Genomic DNA, 12137 nt, shown 5'->3' with positions numbered 1-12137 from the left:
GCTGAAAGACATTGAATGCTGTCTGCTCCTAGCAGCAGTGAGGAAAGTCCCAGTAACCCAGAGCAACCAGAGCTTTGACAGGACAAGGTCACAGGTCAGCTGTCTGAGAACTGTTGCATGATGGTAAGCATGCTGATAGGAATGGAAGGGCTGAAGTACTGAAGGGCAGTTCTTTTCATGACATTAAACAAAATGTTTTGGACGAGAGGGAATTGTGCTTTTGAAGTCCTGTCCTTATCTGCCAGTGCTTATGCCACTATTCAGTGGGGTAAAGACCACTTGCAGTGTAGTTACATCAAGTTCCTATTTATTCAACAGTTGCTTTGCTTTTCCATCAATTCCCTGCCTTCTCTCTGAAGGCATTGATTTCTTGCTGGCTATAGTCATCCCATGGGTATCCCCATCAAGCGATTAAATGAGTTTTGACAGACAATTCAAGCACCGCGGGCTCCCAGCGGAGCCCAAACCTGCATTGACTTCACTACCGTGCGTTTCAGAAGAGCTTGCAGGAGTGAAGTGACATTCACAGCAATGTGTTGTGTTGACCCTAGCTAAGAACTGCAGAGATTTATCCCCTCCATTGTGTAAAAATATTGAATAATTGTACTGTTGAATAATCAGCGACTAGAGAGTTGCACTGTGAGTGATCCTTGCCTCCTGAATAATCAGAAACTGCAAATGGGCACGTGACCAGATGCCTTCAGACAAACATTTTTTTTTGGTTTGTCATTCAGGGAAAATCACGGAGGAGGTTTCCCAGCAGTATTCTCACCTGAACATTGTTGGGATGGTGGGATCAATTGACAATGACTTCTGTGGGACAGACATGACTATTGGTACAGACTCTGCCCTACACCGGATTATGGAAGTGATTGATGCCATAACCACTACTGCACAGAGGTATGTCGAACCATGCATAATCTTGATTAGTCAACGGGAAGAGACCTTTGGATAGTACTGGTGCAGCAGATTGCTTGAAGCAAACATAACTAGCAAATGAATGAAACTAAAACTCTCAGCTTCTCTTCACATAATAGTGTATGATCGTAAACTTCCATCGAAACAAGATTTTGCATCTCATTTGGTAAGGCTGCGCTGAAGAGTCCACCCAGGCCAAACACTGAGAATGCAGTGTACACATTCCTTAGTGCAAAGCCTTTCGTGTGCAGTCTGTACTCACAACTACCACTCCCTCCATCTCTGCACAGAACAAGAGTCAAGCTACAGTAGCTCTGATGAGTATAACTTAGTACAATGCTCTTGGGCATGAAGTCGTTGGGTTACAATTTAAATGTTCCTAACAAGGTGCCATTTTTATTTCAAGTGATTGGTAAAATCCTGACTCTTTTTAAGGAGAGCCATCTGCTCGTATAACCAGGTGAACCCTTTTCAGGAAATTCTTGTACCAGCTCAAGAGAGTTCAGCAGTCTTTGCATTCATTGGATCTGGGCCCAATTTAAATGAGTCAGGTGGCATTGAACTGGCAATGACATCAAAATGCCTGCCACAGAACAGGGTGAATGGTGTCTCCAAGTCGGCTCTATAAAGCGCAACATCCCGTGCTATATTTGCCTCAGACAGCAGGCTCCAATAAAGAAATGCATCAAAGGGGAAGTTGAGTCATGTATCGCATAAACTGAGCTGGAGTAAAGACCAGTACCTGGTCCACAGACTTCTCAACAATTGTGTTTCGAAGTGAAATCTACTGACTACACTATGCTTCTGGTATTTTTGCTCCAGGCTCTTTCCCTTCAGATGGATTGCCCACGGTGCAATCTTTCCTGTAAGCACCTCTCACAGGGCAAATTCTCTGTCCTCACGTAGTGCCCCCAAATTACAATCCCTGTCATAGGGAGGGGTGAGGGATTCAAACGGTGTCTCTAGAACATCCTTCATTCCTACAATCCTCTGAGATCTCTGCACTGTTTTTGAGTATCCCTGGTTTTCATCACTGCACTATTGATGTCTGCTTTCAGCTGTCTTAACCCTTGCTAAGACTCAGTGTTTCTTTTCTCTCCGTGTGTGTGTGTGTCTTTGTGTGTGTGTGTGTGTGTGTCTCACTCTCTGTCTCCCTTCCCCCTCCCCTTCAGGACCCTCCTTAAAGCCTGCCTGTTTGACCAGGTTTTCCGTCACCTGGCCTAATATCTCTTTATGTGTAAAAGCAAGTTGTTACAAGTCCTGAGAACTGTGCTAGCAGTTCATGTGCGAACATGATCCTTGCAGGGGCACACTCATCAAGGTTTGATGTCTCTTCCCAACCACTCACCATTTCAAGTTTGTTTTATATTCTGCATGTGAAATCTTGAACCTGATTTACGGGCCAAGCACTTTCAGGGTAGTGCGTCATGTTTGCGCTATGGAAATGCTCACTTCATCAAAGATTAATCCAATTTATTGGGCACTTAACACTAAACCCATAGTGACTGCTGTATTATGACATTTCAGATAAACCTGATCAAATAGCCTGCCTGCAGTACTCCAATACGCCTACTTTATCTCTCACTTTGTAACGTTTGTATTTCACAGAATGAGTTAAGCTATGCCAGCAAATCAACAGCCATTATCAGAGATACAAATTAAGTTCTGATTTTTTTCGGAAAACACACTATTCAGGCTGATGTTGGAAAGAATATCCTGTTTTGAAATGAATTCTGATGAACTGCTGTCTACTGTGACCCAGAGATACAGTTTCAGCAGTCACTATGGGTTTAAAAGGACATTATAGCCCTTGATATTTGTCCAGCCTTTACACCCAAGTTGTAAAACTTTGTTGTTTGAACTGTGTACATGTAGTTAGTCCATAGCAACATTGGCTGATCTTACTGTACGTCGGGGTACTGCTATTCACCTATGGTGATTATTTGTTACTTCCTCTTTTTCTGACATTAGTATTCCATTCTTTTTTTAAATATAGTGGCTAATTCAGTGAAGAAAACCTTGCATTTTGTACTTCTCACATCGTCAGCATATCAGGAAGTGCTTTGCAGCTAATGAAGAACCTTTTGAAGTGTAGTCATGGTTATAGTGTAAACACAAACCTTCAAATATTTGCAATAAGCAAGGTCCCACATAGGTTAATGTGGTAAATGACTAGTTTAAACTGATGCATTGATGTTGTTTGAGGGAGAAATATTGACCAGGACCACTCCCCAGTCCTCTTTCCTGTCTTAGTATCATTTATACCAACGTTTGGGGGAGGCAGTATCTCAAACAGTCCCCTAGTACACTGAAGTGTCAGTGAAGGGCTTGTGTATCAAGTGCTGAGTGGATCCTGGATCCCATAATCTTCTGACTCAAGGAGAGGTATGGTTTGTTAACCACACACAGCAAAAGAATTTATCTCTGCTTGCAATCTCGATTGTTAATAATGGTACAAGGAGCTGCAATCCAGTGTCAATTTGAAATCTTTTGGATTGATTTTGTTTTTGTTGGCCTGTGTAGTTTTGCGACCTGTAGCACAATGTGTTGCCCTGAATAATTCTTCACCTATAAAATTACAAATCTTAAAAAGATACTTGAATGAACATCTCAACGAAAGTTCCAGAAGGTTCACATTTTACCAGTTATCTAAACTGTTGAGGTTTCTGTTGTGAGAGGAGAAAAGTGTTTGTCTTTCCACTTCAAGCTGAACTATCGAGTGATTTTTTTTTCCTCCTCCTTTTTCACTAATGATTACTCAATCAAGAGACACTATAGAGAATTTGGAGTGAGCCAGAGGACAGTACCTAGGGCTGGCAATGGCCTAGTGGTATTCTCGCTAGACTCTGAATCGAGAAACTCGGCTAATGTTCTGGGGGCCCAGATTTCAATCCTGCTGTGGCAGATGATAGAATTTGAATTCAGTTAATAAAGAAAAGAAATCTGGAATTACAAATCACCAGTTGTCAGAAAAACCCAGCTGGCTCACTAACGTCCTTCAGGGAAGGAAATCAGTAGTCCTCATCTGGTCTGGCCTACATTTGGATTCCAGACCCACAATGGTTGACTCTCAACTGCCCTCTGAAATGGCCTAGTAAGCCACTCAGTTAAAGGGCATCAAGGCTGGGGAAAAAAATGCTGGTTGGCTAGTGATGACCATGTCCCGGGAATGAATTTAGGAAAAATGGAGGTGACAGGTCTTGTCTGCTTGCTGGAGAACTGGCAAAAGTTTCATGGTGCTCCTTTTTTTTTTAAGGGAAGGCCTGCTTGTCACATCCATGTACCAATTCAACTCAACTTGAGTTTTGAACTGCTTAAAACAAAATAACCTTTCATCTGCTTGTTTTTCACTCTGCAGTCACCAGAGAACATTTGTGCTTGAAGTCATGGGCAGGCACTGTGGGTAAGTGGCAGATTCTTTTAACATTCGAACTCTTTAACTGTTCAATGGTTATTTATTATTAATGGTGCATCTTTGAAAAGAAATTCGGGGTTACAGGCTGAAGGTAGGGGTCTGGGTGGGATGCTCTTCTAAGACTTGATAAGCCAAATGGCCTGTTTTCACAGTGTAGGGATTTTATGATTCCATGACTTGCAAGGGAGTACACTCACTAAACCAACCCCCACATTTTTGCATACGTGTGGTGTCATATGTTAGGAATTTGTATTGGCGCTATGCCACTGCAGCAGTTCTTGAGCTTCAGAATGACGGCACACTAATGTGCCAATAAAGCTGATGCCAATTCTAACTAAGAAAGGAAGAGGAAAGAGCACTTGCACAGAACATGTAGAATCTGTGTTATCTGTTTTCAACTTGTTTTTTTGCATTGCAAGAATTGGCATTCATTTCCAAAGAGACAATGATGCTGAAATTGGACAGACTCTGGGTTAGTGCACTCTTAAAAGTACTGTGTTTCATATTTTAAAAAATGATTATAAATGTTTCGGGAGAGTTTAAAGCAGATTTACATAGTTAACGCATGAGCCACAAGGTTGCAATTATCAGGAAAAAGACTGAACAGTGTGGGGCTAAAACAGCAGCAAAGCAAGGGACAACCTGATAGAAGTCTTTAAAATTATGAAGCGATTGATAAGAGTACCTTTAACAAATGATATTTTCACAGGTAAGAGGTTGGAATTGGAGCCGTAAATATATTACGGTCACTGATAAATTCATTAAGAAACTCCAGATAAAACTAGTTTACACAGGGGGGGTTACACTGTGGAGTTTATTACTGTGTAGAGTAGTTGAGGTGAGTAACATTAATGCATTTACAGGGAGACTTGTGTGGTGCGTTTAAAAAATGGCATAGACCATTGAGTTGAATCACCTGTAACGTTGCCGAAATGCAACGTAACCACTTAATGTTCTGTCATAAGCTGTGGTTTCCAGTGGCTGGTTGGCCATGCAACAAACCTGTTGTCTTGTTTATGCAGGTACTTGGCACTGGTGTCTGCACTGGCGTCTGGTGCAGACTGGCTGTTCATTCCAGAGGCACCTCCAGAGGATGGCTGGGAGGACTTCATGTGCAAGAGATTAGGAGAGGTGAGGAATATGGAACCATTTTTTGACCTTGTGGAGTCTCTGAACGTGACTGGCAATTTCTGCAATCCCTAACTTTTCAATAACCAAGCAAGAGGGCTAAAAAAAGATCCCAAACAGTCTACACAAAATAATTCTAGGCACTTCGTATCTTGGTTTCTGTTATTGTTATCACTTGTCATGCTGGTTTGTTATTTAACTTTGTTCTCATTCGGTCAGTTCAGATAGAGATTGAAAACCGGCCACTTTGAGGGACTGAAAGTAGATGTAGGCTGGACTGGATAAGGCCAACAGTTTTTCCTTCCCTAAAGGAAACCAGTCGGTGTTTAACAACGTCATTCCAGATATTCTAATCCAGATTCTCAGGCCGTCGTACTGGGATTTATACTTTTTGTTTTCTAGATTACTTCCTCATGCCTCTACTTCATGAAGAGGGAGGATATTCCTGGGAGATCGTCCAGGGAAATTATATGGATGGAACTGAGAATAAGAAAGGGATTAACACCCCCCCCCCTCCCCCCCCCCCCCCCCCCCCCCCCCCCCCCCTTCTCCCCACCATAGTCAGCGGGAAATTGAGAATCAAACATGTAAGGAGATCTCAGATATCTGTAGGATTAATAGAGTTGTAATGGTAGGAGTTTTAACTTTCCCAAACATAGACTGGGACTGTCATAGTGTTAAGGGCTTAAATGGGGGGAAATTTAAGTGTGCACAAGAAAACCTTCTTCAATATGTGGATGTATCTGCAAGAGAAGGAGTAATACTTAATGTTCTGTTAGGGAAAAAGGCAGGGGCAAGTTATGGAAATGAGAGTGGAGGGGCACTGTGGGACAAGAGATCGTAATTCTATTTGTTTCAGAGTAGTTGTGGGAAAAGCTACAACTGATCAATCAGTTAAAGTTCTACGGGAGACAGTGAGCACTGCAGATGCTGGAGATCAGAGTCAAGAGTGTATTGCTGGAAAAGCACAGCAGGTCAGGCAGCATCTGAGGAGCAGGAGAACCAACGTTTCGGGCATAAGCCCTTCATCAGGAAAGTTGGGCTAATTTTGATGGCATTAGATAGGGACTTTCAAATGTTGATTGGGAGAGGCTATTTGCAGGGAAAGGGAAGGTTGGGAAGTGGATGGCCTTTAAAATGAGATAACGAGTGTTCGGAGACAGTATGTTCCTGTTGGTGTGAAGGGCAAGGCTGCTGGTGTCGGGAATGCTGGATAACTAGAGGTATTGAAGCTCTGGTCAAGAAAAAGAAGAAAACATATTATAGGTATAGACAGCTGGGATCGAGTGAATCCCGAGAGAGGAGTATAGGTCAGTAGGAGTATGCTCAAGAAGGAAATAAAGTGGGCAAAAAGGAGACATGAGGTAGCTTTGGCAAATAAAGAGAATCCAAAGAGATTCTGTAAGTATATTAAGGGCAAAAGAGTAACTAGGGAGAGAATAGAGCCCCTTAAAGATCAAAGTAACCAACTATATGTGAAACCACAGGAGATGAATATTTCATGTCAGTGTTTACTGTGGAGAAAGACATGGAAGCTAGGGAACTTGGGAAATATATAGTGATGTTTTAAAAAGAGTTCATTTTTAGAAGAGGCAGTGATGGAGATACTAAAAGGTAGAAAAATCCCCGGGACCTGATCAGAACTTTGTGGGGAGCTAGGTAAGTGATTGCTTGCCCATTTGCTGAAATGTTTGTCTCATCGATAGCCACAGTGAGGTGCTAGAAGACTGAAGGATGGGTAATACGATGCCCTGGTTCAAGAAAGGCTGCAAGGAAAAGCCAGGGAACTATAGATCAATGTGCCTGATGTCAGTGGTGGATAGATCATTGGGAGTGGATTCTGAAGGAGAGCATTTGGAAAGGCACGGACTGATCAGGGAGAGTCAGCATGGCTTTGTGCATGGAAAATCGTGTCTCACTAACTTGATTGCGTTTTTTGAAGAGGTTACAAAGAAGATAGATGGAGGCAGAGCGGTGGATGTTGTCTTTACGGACTTCAGCAAAGCGTTTCACAAGGTCTCGCATGGTAGGCTGGTTAGTAAGGTTAGATCACATGGGATCCAGGGGGAGTTAGCCAATTGGATACAAAATTAGCTTGAAGGTAGGAGACAGAGGGTGGTGTTGGAGGATTGCTTTTCAGACTGGAGGCCTGTGACTAGTGGTGTACCACAACGATCGGCGCTGGGTCCACTGCTTTTCATCATTAATATAAATGGTTTAGAATATAGGAGGTATTGTTAGTAAGTTTGCAGATGACACCAAAATAAGTGATGTAGTGATCGAGACTGAGGGGTGACCTTGTAGAGGTTTCCAGAATCATGAGGGGCATGGATAGGGTGAAGAACCAAGGTCTTTTTCCTCAGTTGGGGGGGGTGGGGTAGTCCAAAACTAGAGGGCATAGGCATAAGGTGAGAAGGAATAGATATAAAAGGGACCTGAGGGGTAACTTGTCCATGCAGAGGGTGGTGCATGCATGGAATGAGCTGCCAGAGGAAGTGGTGGAGGCTGGTACAATTACAACATTTAAGAGGCGTTTAGATGGGTATTTGAATAGGAGGAGTTTAGCGCAGTATGGCAAATAGGACTAGATTGGGTTGAGATATCTTGTCAGCATGGACGAGTTGAACTGAAGGTTCAGTTTCTGTGCTGTATGACTCTGACTTTATGAATCCTGCACCATATCCACCTCCATGTATTTGCTTTTTTATTTGCTTTTGGGTTCAACTTATTTGCTTTTGGGTTCAAACCTTTGCTCCCATTCCCTCAACCTTCTGTTTTAAGTTGCTCCATTTTTTTTTAGTTACTGAATCATCCATAGGATCTAGTTCCAGCTGCCTGTAACTAGGAAAAAGTCTTTTGCACTTGTGCAGAGCAGTTCTGAGTAAGTGCTGCTGTCATGAAGGTGCTGACTTTCAAATGGGAATAAATCTAGTCTAGACTCTCAATGTCATTTCAGATGGGTTTAGAGGATTCTATAAGATTATCCAAACACTGGGGAGGAGGGGTTGCTCCTCATTGTACCAATTATCCCGATGTTTTTTTTCCTGACTGTCCGAGAGAGAGAGTAGTAGACCTTTATTTGGTTACATTCTCTGATGTTGACACTGTATCTGGAAGAGTACAGCAAGCCAGACAGCATCCTTTAATTATACCCGATACTTCGGACATCTCCACTTCCTGATGCTGCCTGGCTTACTGTGCTCTTCCCAGCTTCCTGCTTGTCTACTTTGGATTCCAGTTTTCCTTTGTCACTGTCACTGTATCTTGCCACCCAAGCTGTAATTTTCAAAATTCCCTCCCGGAACCTCTGATCAGTGACTCTAAAACACAGAGGCACAAACTCAGTGTAAGGGGCTAATGATATAGGACTTAAATGAGAAACGGTTTCACTCAAGATGTCATGAATCTTCAGATTTTTCTGCCCTGGAGGGTTGTGGTATTTCTATCGTTGATTATATTTCAGGCTAGGTTGATGGATGTTGGTGTCTCGAGAAATTGAGGGATATGGGCAGAGGGCAGCAAAGTGGAGTTTAAGCCCAAAATCAGCCATGTTGAATGAATTGACCATGAAGGCCACTTCTGTTCCTATCTCATGAGTCGTTAGCCGCTCCACCCCATTCTTTCTAAGATATCCCTTAAGACTTTGCCTCTGTCGGTAATTTTGATCAGCTGTCTTAATTTCTCAAACTATGGCTTGGTGCCAGGTTTTGTCTACCAATGAGCAATGAGCTTAAGGAGGTAGTCAGCCATACTAAAGGTGTTATATAGACATGTACTGGGAGGAGCGGCAGTGCCGGGTGAAGGCTCAGCCACTGTTAGACACCAAGGTTGGGAGATTCACAACAAGCCAGAGTCAGGAGGGGAGAGGATGTGCCCTCAGATGTGGGACTGGAGGAGGATACAGAGGTTTCCCATTCCTGCTTTTGTAGCCTCTACCCATGAGCTGAAAATCTGCAGAACCAATTTACTTCCCAAATGCTGAACAGTGAGTAAAGAAGAGGTGAGCCATTTGATATTGCTCTTGTGCTGTCAGACACACTAGTGTAAAGCTAGTGCGGGAAAAACAATACTTCAGCAACAAGTCCAACTGGTGGTCACAAGATTATAAGTTCTGCCCATCGATGCCATGATAATCTCTTGCTTCTGTTATTGAACTGAAATTCCCTGCTGTCCTTTTCATAGTTTCATACAGCACAAAGCATGGCCATTTGTCCCATTGTACCTGATGTAGCTCTTTGAAAAAAACTACCCAATCAGTCTTGCTCCCCTGCAAGTCTTTCCTTTTCAACTATACATCCAGTTCCCTTTTGAAAGTTACTATTGAATCTGCTTCTGATGTTTATATTAATGAAGCCTTAGGGGCACCCATCAGCTTGACTTGTGGCGGGGTTGGGAGGGGGGGCGTCTAAATCCTTCTGTCTTTGAGAAATAGCTTCACTTGGAGATTTTGTTTTGACGGACTCCTGCCCTCTTGCAGCAATGTTTGTAGATCTGGATAATGTTATCCTGTGACGTTAGTCAACATTTAGAGACATGGGCAATCCGTTGAATACAGCTTCTTGCTTCTTGGAGTGGCACTTTTGTAAAGGATACAATTGTCCTACAGTTAGGTCCAGTGCAGCAAATAATGAAAGACTTGCATTTATGTTGCATTCTTCATGACTTCCAGAGTCTGGAAAGCGTTTTAGTGCTCTTAATTCTCTTTGAAGTGCAATCACTGTTGGAACATGGAAAGGCAGGAACCACTTTGCTCAGAACAAGGTCCTGTCAACAAAAATAAGCAAAATATTGGGCCAGGAAATGAGAGTTCAACAGAATCTTTTCTATCCCTTTGGGGAAGCAGACAGGGTTAAAAGGTCTTCACTCTGACAGTGTAACCCCTCCTTCAGTAGCACTGAGTCAAACTCAAGTCTGTGGAATGGCACTATGAAGCCTCACCCTCTGTGAGTCACAAGAGAGTGTGCTGTCCACTGGGCTGATACTGATATTAAAAAGCTCCCCAACTAACCTCATGTGTCCTTGCTCCAGAGTCGCAGCAGAGGGTCTAGGCTGAACATCATCATCCTCGCAGAGGGAGCAATTGACTGGCAAGGAAATTCTATCAGCTCCAACTATGTGAAAGAGGTAAGAATGAGAGGATTGGCATGTATGTGGGACAGTGAAACCAGCAATGAGGTGTGTCTGCTCCCAACATGTTTTCCTGTAGGCACTTGTCATTTTAAATGCTAGATCTCGGAACAGAGACCAGATCAAACTGTTTAAAGCATGAGGCAAGTCATTTCTCATTGACAAAATGAAGCAGCCTGGGTGTAGGTGCTAACTGAATGATTGATTGATTCTGTGAAGAACAGTGTAGACACCAGTCTCTGGCTATTCTACACTTAAATTTACATGTGTTTTCTATGTAACTTTGGCAGATTAATTTGAATTATCAGAATGTATGTAAATGCACACAGATGCATTATGTTTTAAATGGCAGACCCATCAAGGCAGCTTTGTTCCCCTCTCTATATCTCAATTATCAACACGTTGGATCACTTAATTGAATGAAGTTCACTTGAAACTCGTTCTGTTTCTTGAAATGTAATGAAACAAAATGCGATGTCAGCTGCACAGCATATATTTCAAATGCAAAGCTGGAATCTTAGCTCTGTGGACACTGCAGGATCAATCCAGTGATCTCTACGATAGGTTAAGGCCAGCAAGGGGAGTAATCAAGACCTAGCTCTCTGACGTGCCTGATTGCTGGAATTTACATAAACATTGGGCATTGATTAGGCCACTTTTGGAATATTGTGTGTAATTTTGGTCTTCCTCCTGTAGGAAGGATGTTGTGAAACTTAAAAGGGTCAGATAAGATTTAAAAGGCTTGGAGGGTTTGAGTGATAAGGAGGGACTGAATAGGCTGGGGCTGTTTTTCTCTGGAATGTCAGAGGTTGATTAGATTAGATTAGCTTCCCTGCAGTGTGGAAACAAGCCCTTTGGCCCAACAAGTCCACACCAACCCTCCAAAGAGTAACCCACCCAGACTCATTTCCCCACATTTACTCCTGACTAATGCACCTAATACTGTGGGCAATTTAGCATGGCCAATTCACCTGACCAGCACAACTTTTGGAATGTGGGAGGAAGCCAGAACACCCAGAGGAAACCCACACAGACACAGGGAGAATGTGCAACCATCATACACACTAACCTGAGGCCGGAATCAAACCCCAGGTCCCAGGTTTATAAAGTCATAAGGGGCATGGACTGTTAAGTAAACAAGGTCTTTTCCCTGGGGTGAGGGAGTCCAGAACTAGAGGGCAAAGGTTTAGAGTGAGAGGGGAAAGAGACCTATGGGGCAACTTTTTCATGCAGAGGGTGGTGTGTGTATGGAATGAGCTGCCAGAGGAAGTGGTGGAGGATGGTACAATTACAACATTTGAAAGGCATCTGGGTGGGTATATGAATAGGAAGAGTTTAGAGGGATATGGGCCGGGTGCTGGCAAATGGGACTAGATTAATTTAGGATATCTGGGTGGCATGGACGAGTTTGACCGAAAGGTTTGTTTCTGTGCTGTACATCTCTATGACTCTAATTCATAATCCTAAACCGACTGACTGACAGGGTGCAGGTTGAGGCTCATCATTTTTAATACGTAGTCTGAGATTTGCACTGACTGTCTCACCAAAA

General features: G+C 43.0%; 1 protein-coding gene across 1 annotated transcript in view; it reads left to right on the top strand.

The window, feature by feature from the left end:
- Positions 1 to 12137, top strand: part of LOC122551432 (ATP-dependent 6-phosphofructokinase, liver type-like) — a 60699-nt gene that overhangs the window by 22533 nt on the left and 26029 nt on the right. The window contains exons 5-8 of the mRNA XM_043693330.2: positions 735 to 900; positions 4277 to 4321; positions 5356 to 5464; positions 10490 to 10585. Coding sequence (XP_043549265.1) covers positions 735 to 900; positions 4277 to 4321; positions 5356 to 5464; positions 10490 to 10585 — 416 coding nt within the window. The remainder of the gene's footprint in view (positions 1 to 734; positions 901 to 4276; positions 4322 to 5355; positions 5465 to 10489; positions 10586 to 12137) is intronic.

Source organism: Chiloscyllium plagiosum, unplaced genomic scaffold (assembly GCF_037043375.1).
Source record: "Chiloscyllium plagiosum isolate Xiang-an unplaced genomic scaffold, Cpla_swu_hap1 HiC_scaffold_7, whole genome shotgun sequence".
Lineage (NCBI taxonomy): Eukaryota > Metazoa > Chordata > Chondrichthyes > Orectolobiformes > Hemiscylliidae > Chiloscyllium > Chiloscyllium plagiosum.
This window is presented reverse-complemented; position numbering and strand designations above follow the sequence as displayed.